Below are 18166 nucleotides of genomic sequence, written 5' to 3'. Positions count from 1 at the left end.
AGTAAAGTGCTTGGAAATGTTTTTAACAGCTAAGCACCCCCTTAGTGTTTATTTGGAGGAAGGCTGTAATTTTTTCTTGTTAACTTCTGTGAAATTAGGACACAAGAAATCTTCCTCTAGCCTCTAGAGGTGAACCCAGGCAGAGGCGAACCTTACTTAACGGGCTGAGCGGGGGTTTTGGGGGCCGAAGAAGCGGGTCTCCTAATCAAAGGGCTGGGAGGTGAGAAGCATGCGATTCCTTGGTTTTGAGACGATGGTAGGGCGGAGGAGGGCCGAAGTCTCACGCCCTGGTTGGAGGAGCGGCGGCGTGGAGGTACCAGTTTTTCCCACTGATACCTGCAATGAGGCAAGAGGCCAACACTTTGCGGACGGGGGTGGGGTGTGTGGGGCGGAGGTGGGGTTGAAAAGGGTTCCGTCCGCGTTGCTTTCTCCGCTCCCGGGGAGTGAAGTGGAAGCGGTCCACCTGCGAATTTCCTCCGGCGGTGCTGCCGCCAGCCCCGCGCGCGTTCCCAGGGGTAGCGTAAGTTCTGGGTTCTGCGACCAACCAGAAGCGACCGGAAGAGGCGGGGCTACGAGGCGGGTGCGCTCTGTGCGCCTGCGTGAAACATTTCAGTAGCGTGTGGTGTCCGACCCTAGTCTCAGAGTGCACGTGGAGTGCCGAGCCGCTTATCCAGGGGCCTCTCGGGCCTGGACCCTATTTCAAGTGAGCCGAGGCTTCGGGTGGGTGTGGAGGAAGTTGGGGAAGGGTGACTGCACTGACTCAGACTGGGGCGTCGGGAGCGGGACGTAGTACAAATGGTGTGGGACCCAAGGGCCGGGTCCAGCATAAAATGGAGGTTTTGTCATGCCATTAGGGGCTGTTGGGAGTGCTGAGTCGAGATTCGAGGCGATGTCCTTTCCCAGTCTAATATGCTAAGTATGCGGTCTCCGTTTGCCTTTCCAATACGCGCGACTCTACCTTCTCCCATTTTTCTTTTCCCCAGTACTATGGGGCGCAAGTTGGACCCTGCAAAGGAGAAGCGCGGGCCAGGCCGTAAGGCCCGGAAACAGAAGGGTGCTGAGACCGAACTAGCCAGATTCTTGCCTGCAGGTAAGGGTTAGGCCTGGCCTCCTCCCCTCCCCTCCTCCCTTCTCCAGTTCTTTAGGTTTTGCTCCATTTTTTCATCTGTATCACATCCCCTTCTGTTTTTAGTCTCTGTAGTCACTGTTCAAGTAGAATTTTCTTTGAGCTGAGTTACAGAATTTAGACAGTTTCTAGAGAAACCAGAGTATATTGTGTGAGTTATTAGAAAGTAGGTATGAATCAAACACTGTCTTTAGCACTTACAGAAGACGTAGCAGGGACTGAAGCACCCATGCAAGGGGGGGTCCAGTTTAACATTGAAGGAATTTAGACGACCTACACAGTTAGAGTTTAAAAAGATTTTAAGCTGGGGGACACCTGGATGACTCAGTCAGTTAAGAGTCCGGCTCTTGATCTCAGCCCAGGTCTTGATCTCCGGTCATGATCTCACAGTTTGAGGGATCGAGCCCCTTGTAGGGCTCTGTACAGCGCAGAGCCTGCTTGGGATTCTTTCTCTCTCTTCTCTATGCCTCTCTTTCTCTGTCTGCACCTGCCCTGCTTGTGCTCACTCAAAACAAATAAATAAATGTTAAAAAAAAAAAAAAAAGATTGTAAGCTGGGTTTTGGAAGATGGTTGACATGTTAGTAAGTGGAAGTTGAGAAGAAAGCCGACTGGTCACCATCAACCAGCTGTGTTGTGGAGGACATGGCTATGGCAAGGCACAGATCTGATTCCCACATGGTGAATAGTCTGCTGCATGGAAGGCTGGGGTGGGAGAGAAGAATGCACAGGTAGTTTGTGTTGGGCATTTAGAGAAAACAGTGCAGATTATTGAGGTATTAGGAAGTGCTAGGCACTATACTGAAGCTTTTGGGTACATTATCTCGCCTCATTCATCTCATTCTCTTAGCGCCCTGTGAGAGAGGCATTAAGGAGATGAAAGCTGAGAGATTAAGTAACTTGGTCATGTAAATGACAGGGCTGAAATTTAAACTTTCTATTTCTTGGAGAACCTACGAAACAATCACCTACAAAGGTAAAATCTGTGGTTGGTTACTGAGTAAATTGAGAGGAAAGGAAAGGAGAAGACAAGACTGTTTTGTTACATAACTTCGTCCATTTCTTACAGACTTAGCAGTGTTTCAAATGGTGGAGCTGCTACAGGTCTTTCAACTCCTTCGGTCTTCTTTTTTTTTTTTTTTTAATTTTTTTTTTTAACGTTTATTTATTTTTGAGACAGAGAGAGACAGAGCATGAACGGGGGAGGGGCAGAGAGAGAGGGAGACACAGAATCGGAAGCATGCTCCAGGCTCTGAGCCATCAGCCCAGAGCCCGACGCGGGGCCTCGAACTCATGGACCGTGAGATCGTGACCTGAGCCGAAGTCGGACGCCCAACCGACTGAGCCACCCAGGCGCCCCACTCCTTCGGTCTTCTGTTGGCAGACTTAACGGCGATGGCAGAAGTGGTAGTGTAGGGACCACAGTGCCAGATCTGCACAACTTAGTCTTTGCATCTTGGTTTTGCCACAGAAGGAGCAAGTGTATGTGCCATGCTGGCTTATTTCAGATTGTTTTCACCATTTTCCTGAAGGAGGAATCATAACGGGTCCCATATTTACCAACCCATTACCAACTCAGACCTTTGGTGCATTTAGCCATGTCTCTGTACACTAGGTCCAAGGCCAGAGAGAAAAGATGAATTTTGAATCTTTTGTTTTCAAGATGGTAGTAATACTATTGATTGAAATCAGAAGGCTGGAGGGAGGCCCAGTTTGGATTTGGGTGATGCACAACCAGATGGAGATCATCTTTACATCTCTCATCCAACTCTTCCTGGAGGGCTATGAAGCAAGTTACAACCTACTCCCTTTAATGAGTGAATTAATTTTTTCTTCACTTTTATTTTCTAATGTTCTTTTTTCATTTCCCCTGTGACCTACTGTTTTGCCTGTCTCTCTTTTTTAAATACAGCGGGTGATGAAAGTTCTAAGAGGCTGTCTAGTCGTGCTCGAAAAAGGTGAGTGTGGGTGTCCAGACTTCCATAGACGAAATTGGTACTGTTCATCTTTAGTCACATGATCACGTGATCATACTGATGGAAAGGGTTGTTTGGCGACTGTTGTATTTCTATGGCAGAGTCTAAAGGTGTGTTCTGTTTCCTCCATATATCATTTCAGGGCAGCCAAGAGAAGGTTGGGTTCTGCTGAAGCCCTTGAGATGGCTAAGTTTCCTGGGGCCAAACCATTGCCTGGAAAGTTACCAAAAGGTCAGTGAACATAGGAGCTGTGTGCTACATGAGAAGTCCTCTACGTCCTGGGTAGGGAAGGACTTGTTGAGCATTTCTGGAGTGAAAGGAATAGCCAGAGGACATTTTTAGGGGTAGAAAGTACAGGGTTCATCAGTGTGTGGCTGCCATCAGTCCAGGATTATTCAAACCCTTAGGAGTCTCTGGAGGAGCTGTCCAGACACCTGGTAAGAAGGGAGCCCAGTCCTTACTCCGTGCTTCTCAAGGCAAGAAGCGTCCAGCACCAACCCATAGCAGTGAGGAGGAAGAGGAGGAAGACGACTCCGAAGAGGATGATGTGGTGAACCAGGGGGGCCTCTGGGGCTCTGAGGACAGTGACGCTGATATGATAGATGACTATGGCGCTGACTCCAACTCAGAGGCCGATGATGAAGGTGAAGAGGTGAGGTTTCTCTCTGTGGGTGTTCAGGAAGGGATCCTTGCCTTTTAGTTTTTCCAGATCCTTTTTTTTTTTTTTTTTTTTACGTTTGTTTATTTTTGAGAGACAGAGTGAGACAAAGTGAGAGTAGGGGAGGGGCAGAGAGAGGGAGACATAGAATCTGGAACAGGCTCTAGGCTCTGAGCTGTCAGCACAGAGCCTAACATGGGGCTCGAACTCATGAACCGCTAGATCATGACCTGAGCTGAAGTCAGACGCTTAACTGACTGAGCCACCCAGGCGCCCCTAGTTTTTCCAGATCCTTGAGAATATCCGTCAGTGATGAGGATAAGTGGAGTAGAGAAAAGGGGTTTTAGCATTCCGCCACTGTTTTCCTGTCATCTGTGTTTTTGCTCAGTGCACATACAAGTATAGAAAAGCTGTAGGATAGAGCATTTTGAAATAGACTGTTCAGTGGTGGTGAGGATATGGTCAGGGGAATCTTTGAATGCCCAATGTGAGGGGAATAGAAATGCATACACATTTTTTATAAAGCATTTGGTATCTGAGAACCTTAGGAGTTTCTTCCTTTTGACCTAGTAATTCCGTTTAAGAAGATGATCCAGAATGTGGACAAAGGTTTATTCACATTTATGTAGGGGTTCCTGGCTGGCTCAGTTGGTAGAACATGCAACTGTTGATTTCAGGGTTGTTAGTTTGAGCCCCATGTTGGGTGTAGAGATTACTTAAAAAAAAAAAAAAAAAAATCTGGGGCGCCTGGGTGGCTCAGTCAGTTGGGCATCCGACTTCAGCTCAGGTCATGATCTCATGGTCCGTGAGTTTGAGCCCCACGTCGGGCTCTGTGCTGACAGCTCAGAGCCTGGAGCCTGTTTCAGATTCTGTGTCTCCCTCTTTCTCTCTCCTCCACCGCTCATGCTCTTTTCTCAAAAATAAATAAATGTTAAAAAAATAAAAATTAAAAAAAATCTAAAAAAATCTATGTATTACACAATTAGTATATGTTAGGAAAACTCAGGTGATACAGGGTTGTATAGGATGAAAAGAAAGTTCCCATTTGCACTGTTTCTCACAGTCTGCCTTTTCTCTACAGAGTTACTGTTAGGAGATTTGCACAGACACCTTGTGGACCTTAATGCCCAAAACTCTGAAAACTGCCAAAATAACCAATATGCTTCAGTAAATTATGGTTCATTTATATACTAAATTAACATTTGGCCATTATGTCTGTGAAAATGCTGGTGATCTGTGAATGAATGAAAAAAGGCAGGAAACACATGTGAAAATGCATCACGATTTCAACTATGAAAAATAGTATGTCTGGAAGAAATGTGGCAAAATGGATATCCAAGGACAATTTTTGTCTCTTTTGTATACATATGGGGGTGTATTAACATTCAGAACTTTTAATGGGAAGTGAGTTACACACAAAAGTAGTATGATGAAACTCTATGATCTGTTACTTAGTTTCAACAATGGTTGACATATTCACTTCTATTCACTTCTTTAGCTTTCCTCCTTCCTTCTGAGAGTGTTACATTTGCATTTAGGAAACAAAGTACAGAGATGGGATACTACTTGGGAGGGTGACAGAGCAGGCTTTGCATTACTAGCCCCTGCCTCTTTTTTCAGCTGCTGCCCATTGAGAGGGCTGCCCGGAAGCAAAAGGCTCAGGAAGCTGTTGCTGGGTGAGTTTTGGAAACTCTTAGGATGGAGCCCAGGCAACAGCTGGGATGAAGGAATTGAGGAAGGAGGAGGTGTCTGTTTTCATCTGTGAATCACTGTTTCTGGACCTGTTTGTAGGAGCCAATGGAGTGAGGAGGAGACTGAGGAGGAGGAGGAAGCCGAGGAAGGATCCCCTGAGTCAGGCCCTCAAAAGAATGATGAGACAGATGGAGACCTGCAGATCAATGTGGATGAGGAGGAGCCCTTTGTGCTGCCCTCTGCTGGGGAGATGGAGCAGGATATCCTTCCAGTGCAGGGTGAGGGATAGGGAGAAGGTGCTTGAGAGAGGGGATTTCCAGGCCCTGGGACATCACCAAACAGTTCCTTAACACGTCCACATGCCCAGGCTCCAGACTTGCAACGAATTCACAAGCGCATCCAAGATATAGTGGCAGTGCTGCGTGATTTTGGGACGCAGCGGGAGGAAGGTAGATCTCGTTCTGAATATCTGCACCGGCTTCAGAAGGATCTGGCCACTTACTACTCCTATGGAGACTTCTTGCTTGGCAAGCTCATGGACCTCTTCCCTCTGTCTGAGGTAATGAATTCTAATCTAAGGCCCCTTTTGCTTTTCTTTTCTTATCTTCTCTGTTTTACCCTGAATGAGGAAGGCAGTCTGTCTCCTTGCTCTTTTCTCTTCTGGCTGAGCTCCTTGGCCAGCCTGACTTGCTCCCTGCCATTTTGCTTCTTCAGTTGGTGGAGTTCTTAGAAGCTAATGAGGTACCTCGGCCCATCACACTCAGGACCAATACCTTGAAAACCCGGCGCCGAGACCTTGCTCAGGTGAGGGCTGGATTTTGAGATTTATCTCAGGGAAGTGTTGACTTCTAACCCCAGAGACTCCTCTTTCTCACTCTGAAGGGGGTTGGGGGGCTGGGGTCTTAGTACCTGAGCATTTCTTGTACAGGCATGATCCCAGGAGGCAAACCCAGGCAGGCTTAGTGTCATGCTGGATTTATCTGACTGACTCAGGGCCCAGGACCTCTGTGGAGTGGGAGACTCATCCCTTCAGCCTCTGTTCCTTGTGACAGGGTTAGGACGCTGGCATCAGGGAAAAAGTGCTGCCTCAGAACAAAATGGGAGTTGTCTGCCTTTTAGATCATTGAAGAGTTGGTAAAACTGTGGTTCCTGCCCCCAGAAAAAGACATGACACACATGAACAAACAGTATTTTAAACTCATCGTTTCCCAGGGTTCAGGGACCCCATGGTAAAGACCACTGTTCTACGGTTAGTGGTGTGGCGTTGTGCGTAGTCTTTCTCCTGGTGCGAAGGTAACCTACCTGATCATTATCTTTAGTGTGTTGTGATGTTACATTTTTGGATGGCAGGGGTGCCTGAGGCTTTTGGAAAATCAGAGTTCAGTTCCAGGAAACAAAAGGACAGGAGCTGGCAGTCTGCTCCATTGGGCTGGAATTCAGACCTTGAGTTGGAGCCTCAGGCTAAGGGAAAGGACATCATAGGATGGTATGGGAGAGGCCACAGCCAATGAGTCTGTGGTGATTGTATCGTGACTACAGGCTCTGGAAGTGGTGGTGCCACAGGCCTCAGTAGAACCACGTTTTCATATTTCCACCTGTTTTCTGGGTGTAGGAACCTACAAGGTCTTAAAATCTTGATTTTATCTTCAGGCGCTAATTAACCGTGGCGTTAACCTGGATCCCCTGGGCAAGTGGTCAAAGACTGGACTGGTGGTATATGATTCTTCGGTGCCCATTGGTAAGTGTTCCCTGCCTGGAAGCCCTTCTGCCCCTGCCCTCGTCCCAGCATGTCACAGATGGGTGTCCTTCCACAGGTGCTACCCCCGAGTACCTGGCTGGGCACTATATGCTTCAAGGAGCCTCGAGTATGTTGCCGGTCATGGCCTTGGCGCCCCAGGAACACGAGCGGATCCTGGACATGTGTTGTGCTCCTGGAGGAAAGACTAGCTACATAGGTATGAGAAGGGAAGGCGGGTAGGAGCCATTTGGCTTTCTGCTTTTGGAAGTAGTGGGGTTGCTAACTTACTAGTGTGCAAGAAAACCATACACAAGCAATTAGCAGAGCAGTGAGGAGTATAGGCTCTGGAGCCGGCCTGGTCCAGCCCCGTGTGTGCCACTAACTACCCATATGACCTCAGGCGAGCCCCTGGTCTTCTCTCGTTATCTGTAAAATGGGGTGGTAAGTGTCCTTGGCTTGGGGGTTATATTATGCTTGGGTTGTTAGGATTAAGATACACTGTTAGAAGTCCTTGGTCAAGTGTTCAGCACATAAGTAGTCCTAACCATTTCATTTAGCTGTTAGCACCAAAAAGATGTTCGGTAACAGCGAAAAAAACCACACCAGCAGTCTTGTTCATCTCAGAGTGCAGATTGGGTAGACCCGTACAGTAGACCGTGGGGAGGAGGCTTATTGGGAGTGAAGTTGCCTTGAAGCAGTGAGACTTCACTTACGGGTTCTTGGGCAGGAGGGTGGCCAGTGGGTGTGGAGGCAGAGGAGGTGGCTGGTGAGCACTGTGCCCTCTCTCCCCTCAGCCCAGCTGATGAAGAACACAGGTGTGATTCTTGCCAATGATGCCAATGCTGAGCGGCTCAAGAGCGTTGTGGGTAATCTGCACCGGTTGGGAGTCACTAACACCATCATCAGCCACTACGATGGGCGTCAGTTCCCCAAGGTAGGGTTCCCCTGTGTGTGTCTCTCTTGAGGTCTTCCAGTTCACCTGTCCCCTTCCTGACCTCACGGTATTTAGACTTGCTCCTAGGAAATAATGGTGCGGTACAGGTTGCCAAAACATCTAACTAACCTACCCCTTCTCCCCAGGTGGTGGGGGGCTTTGACCGAGTACTTTTGGATGCACCCTGCAGTGGCACTGGGGTCATCTCCAAAGACCCAGCTGTGAAGACTAACAAGGTGAGGAGTTGGGGGGTGGGGCTAAGGGTGGGAGTGGGGGCCAGCTGAGAGGGCTTGGCTGGGCCTTGCAGAGGTGGAATGGGAGGTGGAGGGGCACCTTGAGCAGTTAGTAGCTCGCCTCTTCTGAGGCTGCCTTTTGAAGTTTTGACACCCTCGTATCGGTCTCTCCTTGGGACAGGATGAGAAGGACATCCTGCGTTGTGCTCACCTTCAGAAGGAGTTGCTCCTGAGTGCTATTGACTCTGTCAATGCCACCTCCAAGACGGGTGGCTACCTTGTCTACTGCACTTGTTCCATCATGGTGAGGCCTTTGTTGTGGCAGAGCAAGAGGGGACAGGGCTAGGGGTCTCTTTGCCCCTTAGAGCTCTCTTCAACTCCAGCTCTGCTTTTCCATCCATTTTTGTCTCCCCCACATATCCAGGTGGAAGAGAATGAGTGGGTGGTAGACTATGCCCTGAAAAAGAGGAATGTGCGGTTGGTGCCCACAGGTCTAGACTTTGGCCAGGAAGGTTTTACTCGCTTTCGAGAAAGGCGCTTCCACCCCACTCTGCGTTCTACCCGCCGCTTCTATCCTCACACCCACAATATGGATGGTTTCTTTATTGCCAAGTTCAAGAAATTCTCTAATTCTATCCCTCAATCCCAAACAGGTAAGCAGTCTGCTCTTTCTCCCCTTCATCACCCACCACCTTTGCTCTCTCTGCCTTGAAAGAGGCGTGTGACGCAGGGAAGGGAGGTACTTCTGCCTCCCTTACACCAGCCTTTGCGTGCTTGGATGAGAAGCCTCTTTCATTTCAATTAGAATTGTTCCAGAGCCTGGACCCCATTTGAGTGTATGTTAAAGCACACGTACAGATGGGGACTTTTCCCTTGATTCTGCCAAGTCGCTGCAGTCTTTCGGCACTAGATGCACTCCCAGTGCAGTTGTGGTTTCTTTTTCTTCTTGGCCAAGGGGTGCCTTCCTGGTAATAGACCTCTGCTGGTCCAGCACTGTCAGCACCGGGTTGGCACAAGTCTCCTCAGAACTATCAGCAGTTCTCTGAGTCCATCACGTTAATTGCAGCTCTTTTTCTCAGTCATCTTGAGTCTGGCCTGGATCTCAGAGAGAAGGGTGGGGTTTCTGGAACAGGCTTGATGGTGCTGCATGCTGGGATATAACCCAGGTTTAGTTAGAAGAGGGAGAGGCAGGTTTCTTGGACTACAAACTGTGACTTATTGAGTTGATTTTTTTATTTACTTATTTAAGTAACTTCTTAAGTTCAAGCCCAGCATGGGGCTTGAACTCATTACCCTGAGATCAAGAATCATGTGCTCTACTGACTGAGCCAGCCAGGTGCCCTGATTTTTTTTTTTTTTTCTTTATAAATAATGTCCCTCACAAAAGTCACATCTGAATGTTAACAGAAACCTTAAGAACTAGAACTAGAGAAATTTGCTGTAACTTTTTTTTTCACTGTAACTTGAAAAGTACCTATTTAATGTTATTTCTCACTTATGTCTTACTGGCTTGTTTCTGGTTGCTATGTGTGACTTATTTTCTTGTATCTCATCAAAATCCACATGAAAAAAAATGGTCTTTGATTTAAAAAGCCCAGTGCTTCAGGTATATTCAGGATTTCCCTCCTCCTCAGAGTGCCTTGTTACCTCCTGCCCTCAAGGGGACAGAGCTTCGTTTGAAACCTTTTTGCCTATGGGTGGGGAATGATCCCTTTCTCGTAATTTTTTGATCCTTTTTTCCTTAATACGAGGTTCAAATATGACTTGAGTAAAGGCCAGGTGATGTTAAGTAATACGAATGTAGGTGGTGTGCTCTTAGGCAGTATCCCAGCTGTGTGGAACACTTGGCCAACAGTACCCAGGCAGTTTTCTTATCTTAATACCATTTACCTGCTCCACTAATGATGAGGATCCAGTGATGAGGCCCATTTTCTCAAACCATATGCTTAATTTTTAACCAGGAAATTCTGCAGCTTCCACCCCTACAAACCTAGACTTGCCTGAGGTGAAAGATCACATGACCCCCAAGCCTAAGGGCAGCAGCCATCCTGCCAAGAAAGCCAGAGTGGCTGTGAAAGCAAAGCAGCAATTGCAGAAACGGCAACATCCCAAGAAGGCCTCCTTCCAGAAGCAGAATGGCATCTCCAAAGGGATAGACTCAAGTTCGCCTACTGTATCTTGTGACACAAAGTCCCAAGCTTCTTCTAAGCTCCAAGATAGCAGCCAGCCAGCTCAAAAAGCTGAAGTGATCAGGGGACCAGAGGTGCCTAGGAAACTAAAGCAACAGTTAGCTATGCCACAGGCCTCCAAGAAAGTTGCCTTCCGGAAGCAGAATGCTTCCAGGGGCACGGACACGGAAGTGCCAGTGCTATCCCTCTCCAAGACCCAGGCCACTCTCAAGCCTGAGGACTGTGATCAGCCCTTTGGAAACAGCAAAAGGGCTGAGAAGGTAAAGCAGCAATTGCCAGAACAGCCTTTCAAGAAAGCTGCCTTCCGGAAGCAGAATGGCACCCCCAAGGGGCCTGAGACTTCCACTGTGTCCCTTCTCAGTTCCAGCCGGCCCCCACCAGCAAAGAGGAGAAAATCTCAGTCCAGAGGCAGCAGCCATCTGTCGTCTTAGACGAATGGTTGAAAGTAGGCAGGGGTGGTTCATTACCGTTAATCACTGGTTTGGAACTATGGCCTCTGTGAGGTTGGTGTCCCCACTGTGCATATGAAATCTAATACACATTTTATACTCTCTGGCCACTGTGTGTTTTTTGAGGGGACTGGGTCCTGGCTTTGCTGCTTAAGGGTAGGGCTGGGAAGGTGGGACAGGGACCCTCTGAAGAGAGGAAACTGGTATACTGAGAAATCAGTTTCAGGCTCCTGGGTTTCCGTGGTCTAAGGGAGGAAGAGTCATGGAGTCAGAGCTTAGGGTAGTTGGACTCCGGGGAGAGGAGGGCAATAGGGATTTAGGGAGGATGGGCATCCTGCCACCAGAACCCAAGGAGTACTGAAGGGCCTGGATTTTATGCGTTTCTGCCACCCTGGCTGGATTGCAGTGCAGGCGTGGACTGGGGTCCGCTCAGCCTCAGACCCGGAAAGGTCCAGGTGCCAGCCTCCAAGTGAACCTTTCATTGGCTTCTTCCCTGTCCTTCCCCGCCCCCCTGACCTCTGCCCCTCCCGCCGAGCTATCTGATTGGTTGCTCCGCGTCCGCCTGGCGCCTCATTGGCTTTTCTCCCTTGCTCTCCATCCCTGCTCCTGTAGCGGTCTCGGTCTCCCAGCAGAAGACGCAGCCATGAACCCGTTATTCGGCCCCAACCTCTTCCTCCTACAACAGGAGCAGCAGGGGCTGGCCGGACCGCTAGGGGAACCCCTGGGAGGAGACCACTTGGCCGGGGGAGGGGACGTGTCCCCGGCGCCGCTCGCCCCGGCCGGCCCGGCTGCCTACTCGCCGCCCGGGCCGGGCCCGGCGCCCCCCGCCGCCATGGCACTCCGCAACGACCTGGGCTCCAACATCAACGTGCTCAAGACCCTGAACCTCCGGTTCCGCTGCTTTCTGGCCAAGGTGCACGAGCTGGAGCGCCGCAACCGGCTGCTGGAGAAGCAGCTGCAGCAGGCGCTGGAGGAGGGTAAGCAGGGCCGGCGGGGCCTGGCTCGCCGCGACCAGGCCGTGCAGACCGGCTTCGTCAGCCCCATCCGGCCCCTGGGGCTGCCCCTCGGCGCCCGGCCGGCCGCCGTCTGCACCCAGTCGGCCCGGGTGCTGGGCTCGCCCGCGCGCTCGCCAGCCGGCCCCCTCGCGCCCTCCGCGGCCAGCCACTCGTCGCCCTCCACCTCCACCTCCACTTCCTACTCCTCGTCAGCCCGCTTCATGCCTGGCACCATCTGGTCTTTCTCTCACGCCCGCCGGCTCGGGCCGGGACTGGAGCCCACTCTGGTGCAAGGGCCTGGCCTGTCGTGGGTGCACCCCGACGGGGTGGGCGTCCAGATCGACACCATCACCCCCGAGATCCGTGCGCTCTACAACGTCCTGGCTAAAGTGAAGCGCGAGCGGGACGAGTACAAGCGGAGGTAGGGGACCGGGCAGGTGGGGACCGGGCTCAGTGTCATGCCACACATGGGGCCCAGACTAGGTGTGGGTCCAGGAGAGGAGAGCGTTGCGGCCCAAGAATCAGGGAGGAATAAAATGAGAGTAAAGTTCCTGCTGTGTAAGGAGGAGCTTGGAAGTATTTACACGGCATTGGATACAGGAAGACGGGAATCCACAGGGAATGCAGAAGTCGCACTCGTGACAGGGAGAAGGAGACTCGGAGCGGAGTGCTGTGGGGAATAGATATTTTTCTTGTGGCTTTTCTTTCTGTCTCATCTAGACCGCAGTGTTTGGCTGCCCGTGTTCTGTGGGGTTGTATGAGATGTGAAAGGGTCTCGCATTTGAGAGGTCACATCTGGGGTAATACCAGTGTCAGCCCCCAGGGCACTTTTGTGATAGAAGCTCCAAGTACTGATCAAAAGGATAATCGCTTTCATTTGGGAGTCTACTGAAATTAGGAGGGGGTGGTGAGGGAGGGGCTGCATCTCACAGTGGGCGATCCTACCCCTGCTCTGGGTTTCCCAAAGCAGTGTTGGTGGAAACTGGGTACCTACCTACTCAGTTCCATATGAAAGGCTCTGGGGCCTCAGAACATTGTGTGGAGTAAATAAAGGAAAGAAAAAAGAAAAGAAAAGAAAAAAAGGGAAAAAGGAGTTCCCTAGGGAAAGGGGGAAGAGACTGGTAGTTGTCCTAGGGCCATGGAGGCTGGGGGAATCTGTAAAAGCACAAAGAGCCAAAGAATGACGAAATGTGAGTAGAGCCAGCAGAGGAAGTGAGTGGGGAAAAGTTGAGAATATGGACACACCCTGCAAGTATAAGGCATCTGGAGGGCAGGCCCAGTGCTCCCTGAGGATGAGGATTTGGCTTTCTGCAGGGGACTGGCAGGGTAGCACAAGGGGCCAGGAGAAAGGATGTGATGCTAGCGCTGGATGTACAAGTGGATCCCTTAGAGGGTTGATAACCAGGCCATTAGTAAGGAGCACGAGCACAGCCAGCTCTTTGTAGACTTTGAGGGATGCCATGGTTGAGGAGGAGGATGACAGGTCAGAAGGAGGCTTTAGTTTGGGCGCCATCAGGTTTAACCTCTTAATCAGCTACTCTGACCCCTTGTGGACAGGCTTGGGAACTACCTTTGCAGTCCTGTGTTGCAGCTTGGTGTGGGCTGGGGCTTGGCTGAATGCTATGGGAAATTACCCCTGAGTCTGGGGGCAACCTTCAGGGGTCTGTAACCTGCTAGAGTCTAGCAGATCGCAGATCAGCAGGCTTTCTGAGGTTGTGTCCTGTCCTCATGCTGGCTTCCTTCGTTGTAGTCCATGTTATAAGTACCTTTGGGACTCTCAGGCCTCCTAAAGCCATCACGCAGATGCCACCCAAAACCAGCCTGCCCCTGCCCCCGCCCCTGCCCCTGCACAAGTTAATTAACACTGTCAGCAGCAGAACGGGGGCAGTTCTGGAATGCATCCATAACCACAGAAACAACTGCTGTTCTCCAGTATTTTTTTTTTTTTCCTTAACTGAAAGAGTGTTTGTCCTTGGTCCAGCTGTCCAGGGCAGCAGAGAGTTATTCCTTGGGGACTGATGAGCTCATCGCTCTGCAGCATGCTGCTGTGCAGAGGGCCCCGCAGCTAGAGTTGTATGGTACGTGACACTGGCAGTTACTCATTCTTCCACCCCAGATCCTGTGCCCTCGTTCTGTTCTCTTTAAAGCAACACTGTAGCTCCTGTCAGTAGCCCGGAAGTCATGGGTATAGCTTGAGCACTAAACTGGGAAGGAGCTGAAGCCTCCTGGGTTCTATTTTCAGTGCCCCTGCTGTGTGCAGCCTTGGGTGGATCTTTCTTTCCTGGCCTCAGTTTTTCTAGTGCAGGAATGGCCCCGGCTTCCTCACTTTGCTCCAGGATATAATTTATTTGGGAGAGAGGTCTTTAGTAAACAAAGAATACACGGAAATTGTTCAAATTCTACTCATGTCTAGGGGACCTTGTAAGTGAGATGAGATTTGAGTGGAGGTCGGAAGGAACCTATTTGTGGGAAAGTCTGGATGGAGAGCAAATAGGATTCTAGTAAGCATCCAGGGGGACCATGCGACTCTTGATCTTGGGGTCCTGAGTTTGAGCCCCATGTTGGGTGTAGAGATTATACTAAAAAATAATAAATTTTAAAGAATTCTAGTAACTTCTAGATGATTTATTTTCAGGTTTTTTGTGTGTGTTCTAAGACTGTGTTCATCCCAATCCTTCCCTAACTTCCTTACTTAAATTTCTACCTGAATTTGTCGCTTGCTACCCTTTCCCATGCATCTTGCCCAGGGCCATCGTCCCCTTGTGAGTCTTGCTTTCTTTCTCCAGGGACTCACAGGCTCAGGAGTATGAGGGTACTGCGTTCCATGCCTTCAGGTTGTAGATGGAGAAACCACAGGCACAAAAAAGATAAAGTCTTATCTATGAAACTGTATAACTTGATGCCGCGAGGGCCCCTCACTGGCCCCGACTGTCTGAGAATGCCAGTGCAAAAGTGGGAAGGACATGGGGGCAGCAGGGAAGGGTGGACAGAGAGCCAAGAGGGCCCGGGGCTGGGCTGTGTGACGGGCCAGCAGGGTGGTGGCCAGGCTGGCCGCCTCTTCCCTGCCCATGCGGGAGGGGCAGCGGGTGATATAGAGGAGTTATTATTAGGAACACTGCAGTGCAGATGCGGGGGAGGAACAGGGAAGAGGCTGCAGGCGAACCCAGGGAGGAGAGGAGGAAGGAGGATTGGGGGGGGGAGGATGGAGGTGGGGAAGGGAGGATTGAGTCCCATGTCTGCAGAATCCACTCTCTTGGGCTTTCATTTTTCTTGCCGTCCTCTTTGAGACTTTAGCCATGTTTCTGATACTGCGGTTTCTCTCGTGATATCATCCCTTCCTTTCTCACACTGGAAGAAGCGGCAGGCACTGAGAGTCTGTGTGAACAGGGTCTGAGAAGTTCCGCCATCCCGGCCACCCTCGCAGGGTCCCAAAACCCTAAGCAGGGCCATGGCCGCCTCCACTGCCCTTTCACCTTGGCGATGCCAGGGCCTGTGCGCTGGCTCACCGTGGACTCACATTGAGTGAAAAACCTAGCCCCGGGCAGCCAACCCTGCCTGCGGCCAAGGGTGTCTTTTAGCCACTTGGGGTTCTAGTCTCGGAATTCTAGAGCCTAGGAGATGCTGCTTCTGGTTCCCAGCCACTGTAGAGCGAGGCGCTTTTTCATTCTCTGATCTCCCTGTCCCTCCAGGTTTGGGTGCCTGGGAACTCCAGGCTCCTGCTTCCCACAGGTTTCTTGCTTCAGGGCCAGCCTGGTCTCCTCTCTACGGCTCACTTCCACAGGTCCTGGGTGGGCAGTTTCTGGAGCTTGTGGGGGACGGACTTTGAGCGTCTCCTACCAGGCTCTTGACCAACTCTGTTGATGTGGTGTGTGTCCTGCAGCTGCTTCTCCAGGGTTAAATGGCACCACAAGAGGCAGGGCAGCGGGCTAGAGGAGCCCTGGTCTGGTGCAGGCAGGAGGCGGGAGACCGGATCTGTGCCACTGAAGGTGGGGGACCGGGCTGGTGGGCCTGGTGGTCTGGTGCGGGCAGGACAGGGGAGGAGGCCAGCCAGGCAGCTGGTGGGGCTGGGGCCTGAGGGGACGGGCACCATGAGAGAGCACAGTGGCAGCAGTTGCTCTTAAATACAGTTCCTGGGGCGTGGCCCAGAGGTTCCGGGAAGGCAGCTGGCCGACTCGCACTTGCCAGGAAGTGTGGAGCCACTGGACAGCTGTGGCTGGCCACCCGCTGGCTGGCCAGACGTGACTGCCCACAGCCCCGGTGCATCTAGGGCACCAGACCTAGAGTCAGGGAGAGGCCTGAGCCAGAGGGGTGGGGAGCAGGGAGCTGCTGGGGCGGGGTGGGACTCTGCACCCACGTTCCCTCCCTGCCCCCCATGTCTGCCAGGTGGGAAGAGGAGTACACTGTGCGGATACAGCTGCAGGAGCGAGTGAACGAGCTGCAGGAGGTGAGGGCCGCCCACCCCCCACCAGCACCCTCAGCCCCCTGCTGCCCCCCGACCCCCGCCCTTCCTTGTCCTCATCTGCCTCCTACCTCGGCAGCGCCGCTAATGGCGGGGCTTTCTCCCTGACTGCAGGAAGCCCAAGAGGCTGACGCCTGCCAGGAGGAGCTAGCGATGAAGGTGGAGCAGTTGAAAGCGGAGCTAGTGGTCTTCAAGGGGCTCATGAGCAATGTGAGTGCAGCCGCCGCACCCCAAAACCTGCCAGAGCAGGCGGGCCCTTCGAGTTTGGGCCGGTTGACTTCCTGGTCACTGCCGCCGCCTGGTGTGCCGTGCCTCTCCCTCTGCCTGCCCCCCACCCCACCCTCATTCAAGAGGGAGAGAAGGAACAGAAGTCCCAGTGTCGTGTCTGAGAGGCAGTGTGGTCTCCCTCATTTCTAGAGGTGATTAAGCAGTTAGTTAAGAGGCCAGATCCCGGCTCTGAAAGCTGCTAGCAGTGTGGCCGTGGTGAGTCTCCCCACCGCTCTGCCTGTGTCCTCTGTGGAATGGGCGAGGCAAGGCGCGTGCCCATGAAGACATACTCTTCTTAGCACCATGCTGGCACAGACGTAATGCTGAAGTGTCAGCCGTTCTTCTTTCTCCACTCTTGTAACTGCCACTGGCCTCTCTCTCTGGCAGCGTAAGTTCTGGGAGGGAGCCCCTGCACGTCCCGGGCCACCGTGTCCAGGGCTCCTCCCGCCCGTGCGAACAGCGCGCCAGCTGCATGAGCAGCCCACGAGTGCCGGGGGAGGGCGTCCAGGAGGAGGGGTCAGCGGTGATATGTGACTGGAAGGGTGAGGGTCTTGCCAGGGCCCTTATTGGTCCTTGTCCGGAGTGCTGGCTGCCTCCTCACCGCTCCCTGCGTTCCCCGGACAGAACCTGTCTGAGCTGGACACAAAGATCCAGGAAAAGGCCATGAAGGTAGATATGGACATCTGTCGCCGCATCGACATCACCGCCAAACTATGCGACGTGGCTCAGCAGCGCAACTGTGAGGACATGATCAAGATGTTCCAGGTGAGGGCACTGGGCTGCCCGCAGGCCCCGGGACGAGGGCAGGCCTTGGCCCCAGACACCCTGCCCACACCTCCCCGGTGCCTGAGCTCCTCAGGAGAGGGTGGGGGCAGGCTGTGAACCTCGCATCATTGCTGGCTGGGAGCCAGGCCCTGCCCTCCTTCTTGGAGGACCTTACCTCGGCCCCCCGGGGCCCTTGGTGGGACGAGGCTTGGGGGGCAAGGAACAGCCTCTGAAAGAGAAGGTTTGGAAGCGTCTCTAACACCGTCTCTCCCCTCCCTCTCTCTCTCCTCTGTCCATCTCCTCTCCTCTCTTTCTTTCATCTTTTCTTGCTTTCTCCACAGAAGAAGCTGGTTAGTTTTGCTCTCATGCAAGCTTTTTAATGTCCCAGTCCCAGTTTCTAAACCACCCAGGCCTCGGCCGTCAGTTTTGACCCGCTGGGCTTTTCGGCACAGATTTCTTTTCCTGTCTCTGTTTTCCTTGCCCTTCCCCCCTTTACTCTACCTCGTGCCCTCTTTGCTTCATTTCTATCCCTTCTGCGGCTTTCCAGATCTGGATATATGATTCAGGTTCTCCTTTGTCTACACCGCGTCCTCCTCTTCCTTGCAGCCAAAAACTTTCCTTTTAGTTTGGTCATTTCATTAGAAAGACCTTTTTTTTTTTTTTTTTTTTTTTTTTTTTTTTTTTTTT

At 51.7% G+C, this 18166-nt stretch overlaps 2 protein-coding genes across 2 annotated transcripts in view; both read left to right on the top strand.

Annotated features, from left to right (window-relative positions):
* The first annotated feature begins 405 nt into the window (after positions 1–405).
* NOP2 (NOP2 nucleolar protein) lies at positions 406–11099 on the top strand. The gene is made up of 16 exons (XM_049624982.1): positions 406–703; positions 984–1090; positions 3037–3082; positions 3243–3331; positions 3508–3752; positions 5379–5434; positions 5550–5710; positions 5810–6009; positions 6165–6254; positions 7101–7188; positions 7265–7405; positions 7983–8122; positions 8269–8358; positions 8537–8659; positions 8780–9008; positions 10317–11099. Exons 2-16 carry the CDS (start codon positions 988–990, stop codon positions 10973–10975), a joined length of 2460 nt encoding a protein of 819 aa, XP_049480939.1. The 5' UTR covers positions 406–703; positions 984–987; the 3' UTR covers positions 10976–11099.
* A 444-nt stretch (positions 11100–11543) lies between these two features.
* IFFO1 (intermediate filament family orphan 1) overlaps positions 11544–18166 on the top strand; it is a 13290-nt gene continuing 6667 nt past the window's right edge. The window contains 4 exon segments of the mRNA XM_049624973.1: positions 11544–12409; positions 16372–16432; positions 16562–16657; positions 17339–17479. Of these exon segments, the coding sequence (XP_049480930.1) occupies positions 11637–12409; positions 16372–16432; positions 16562–16657; positions 17339–17479 (1071 nt within the window). The 5' untranslated portion in view covers positions 11544–11636.

The sequence above is a fragment of the Panthera uncia genome, chromosome B4 (genome assembly GCF_023721935.1).
Source record: "Panthera uncia isolate 11264 chromosome B4, Puncia_PCG_1.0, whole genome shotgun sequence".
Classification (NCBI taxonomy): Eukaryota; Metazoa; Chordata; class Mammalia; order Carnivora; family Felidae; genus Panthera; species Panthera uncia.
Note: the sequence above shows the minus strand (reverse complement) of the source record. Positions and strands in the feature narration are given on the sequence as shown.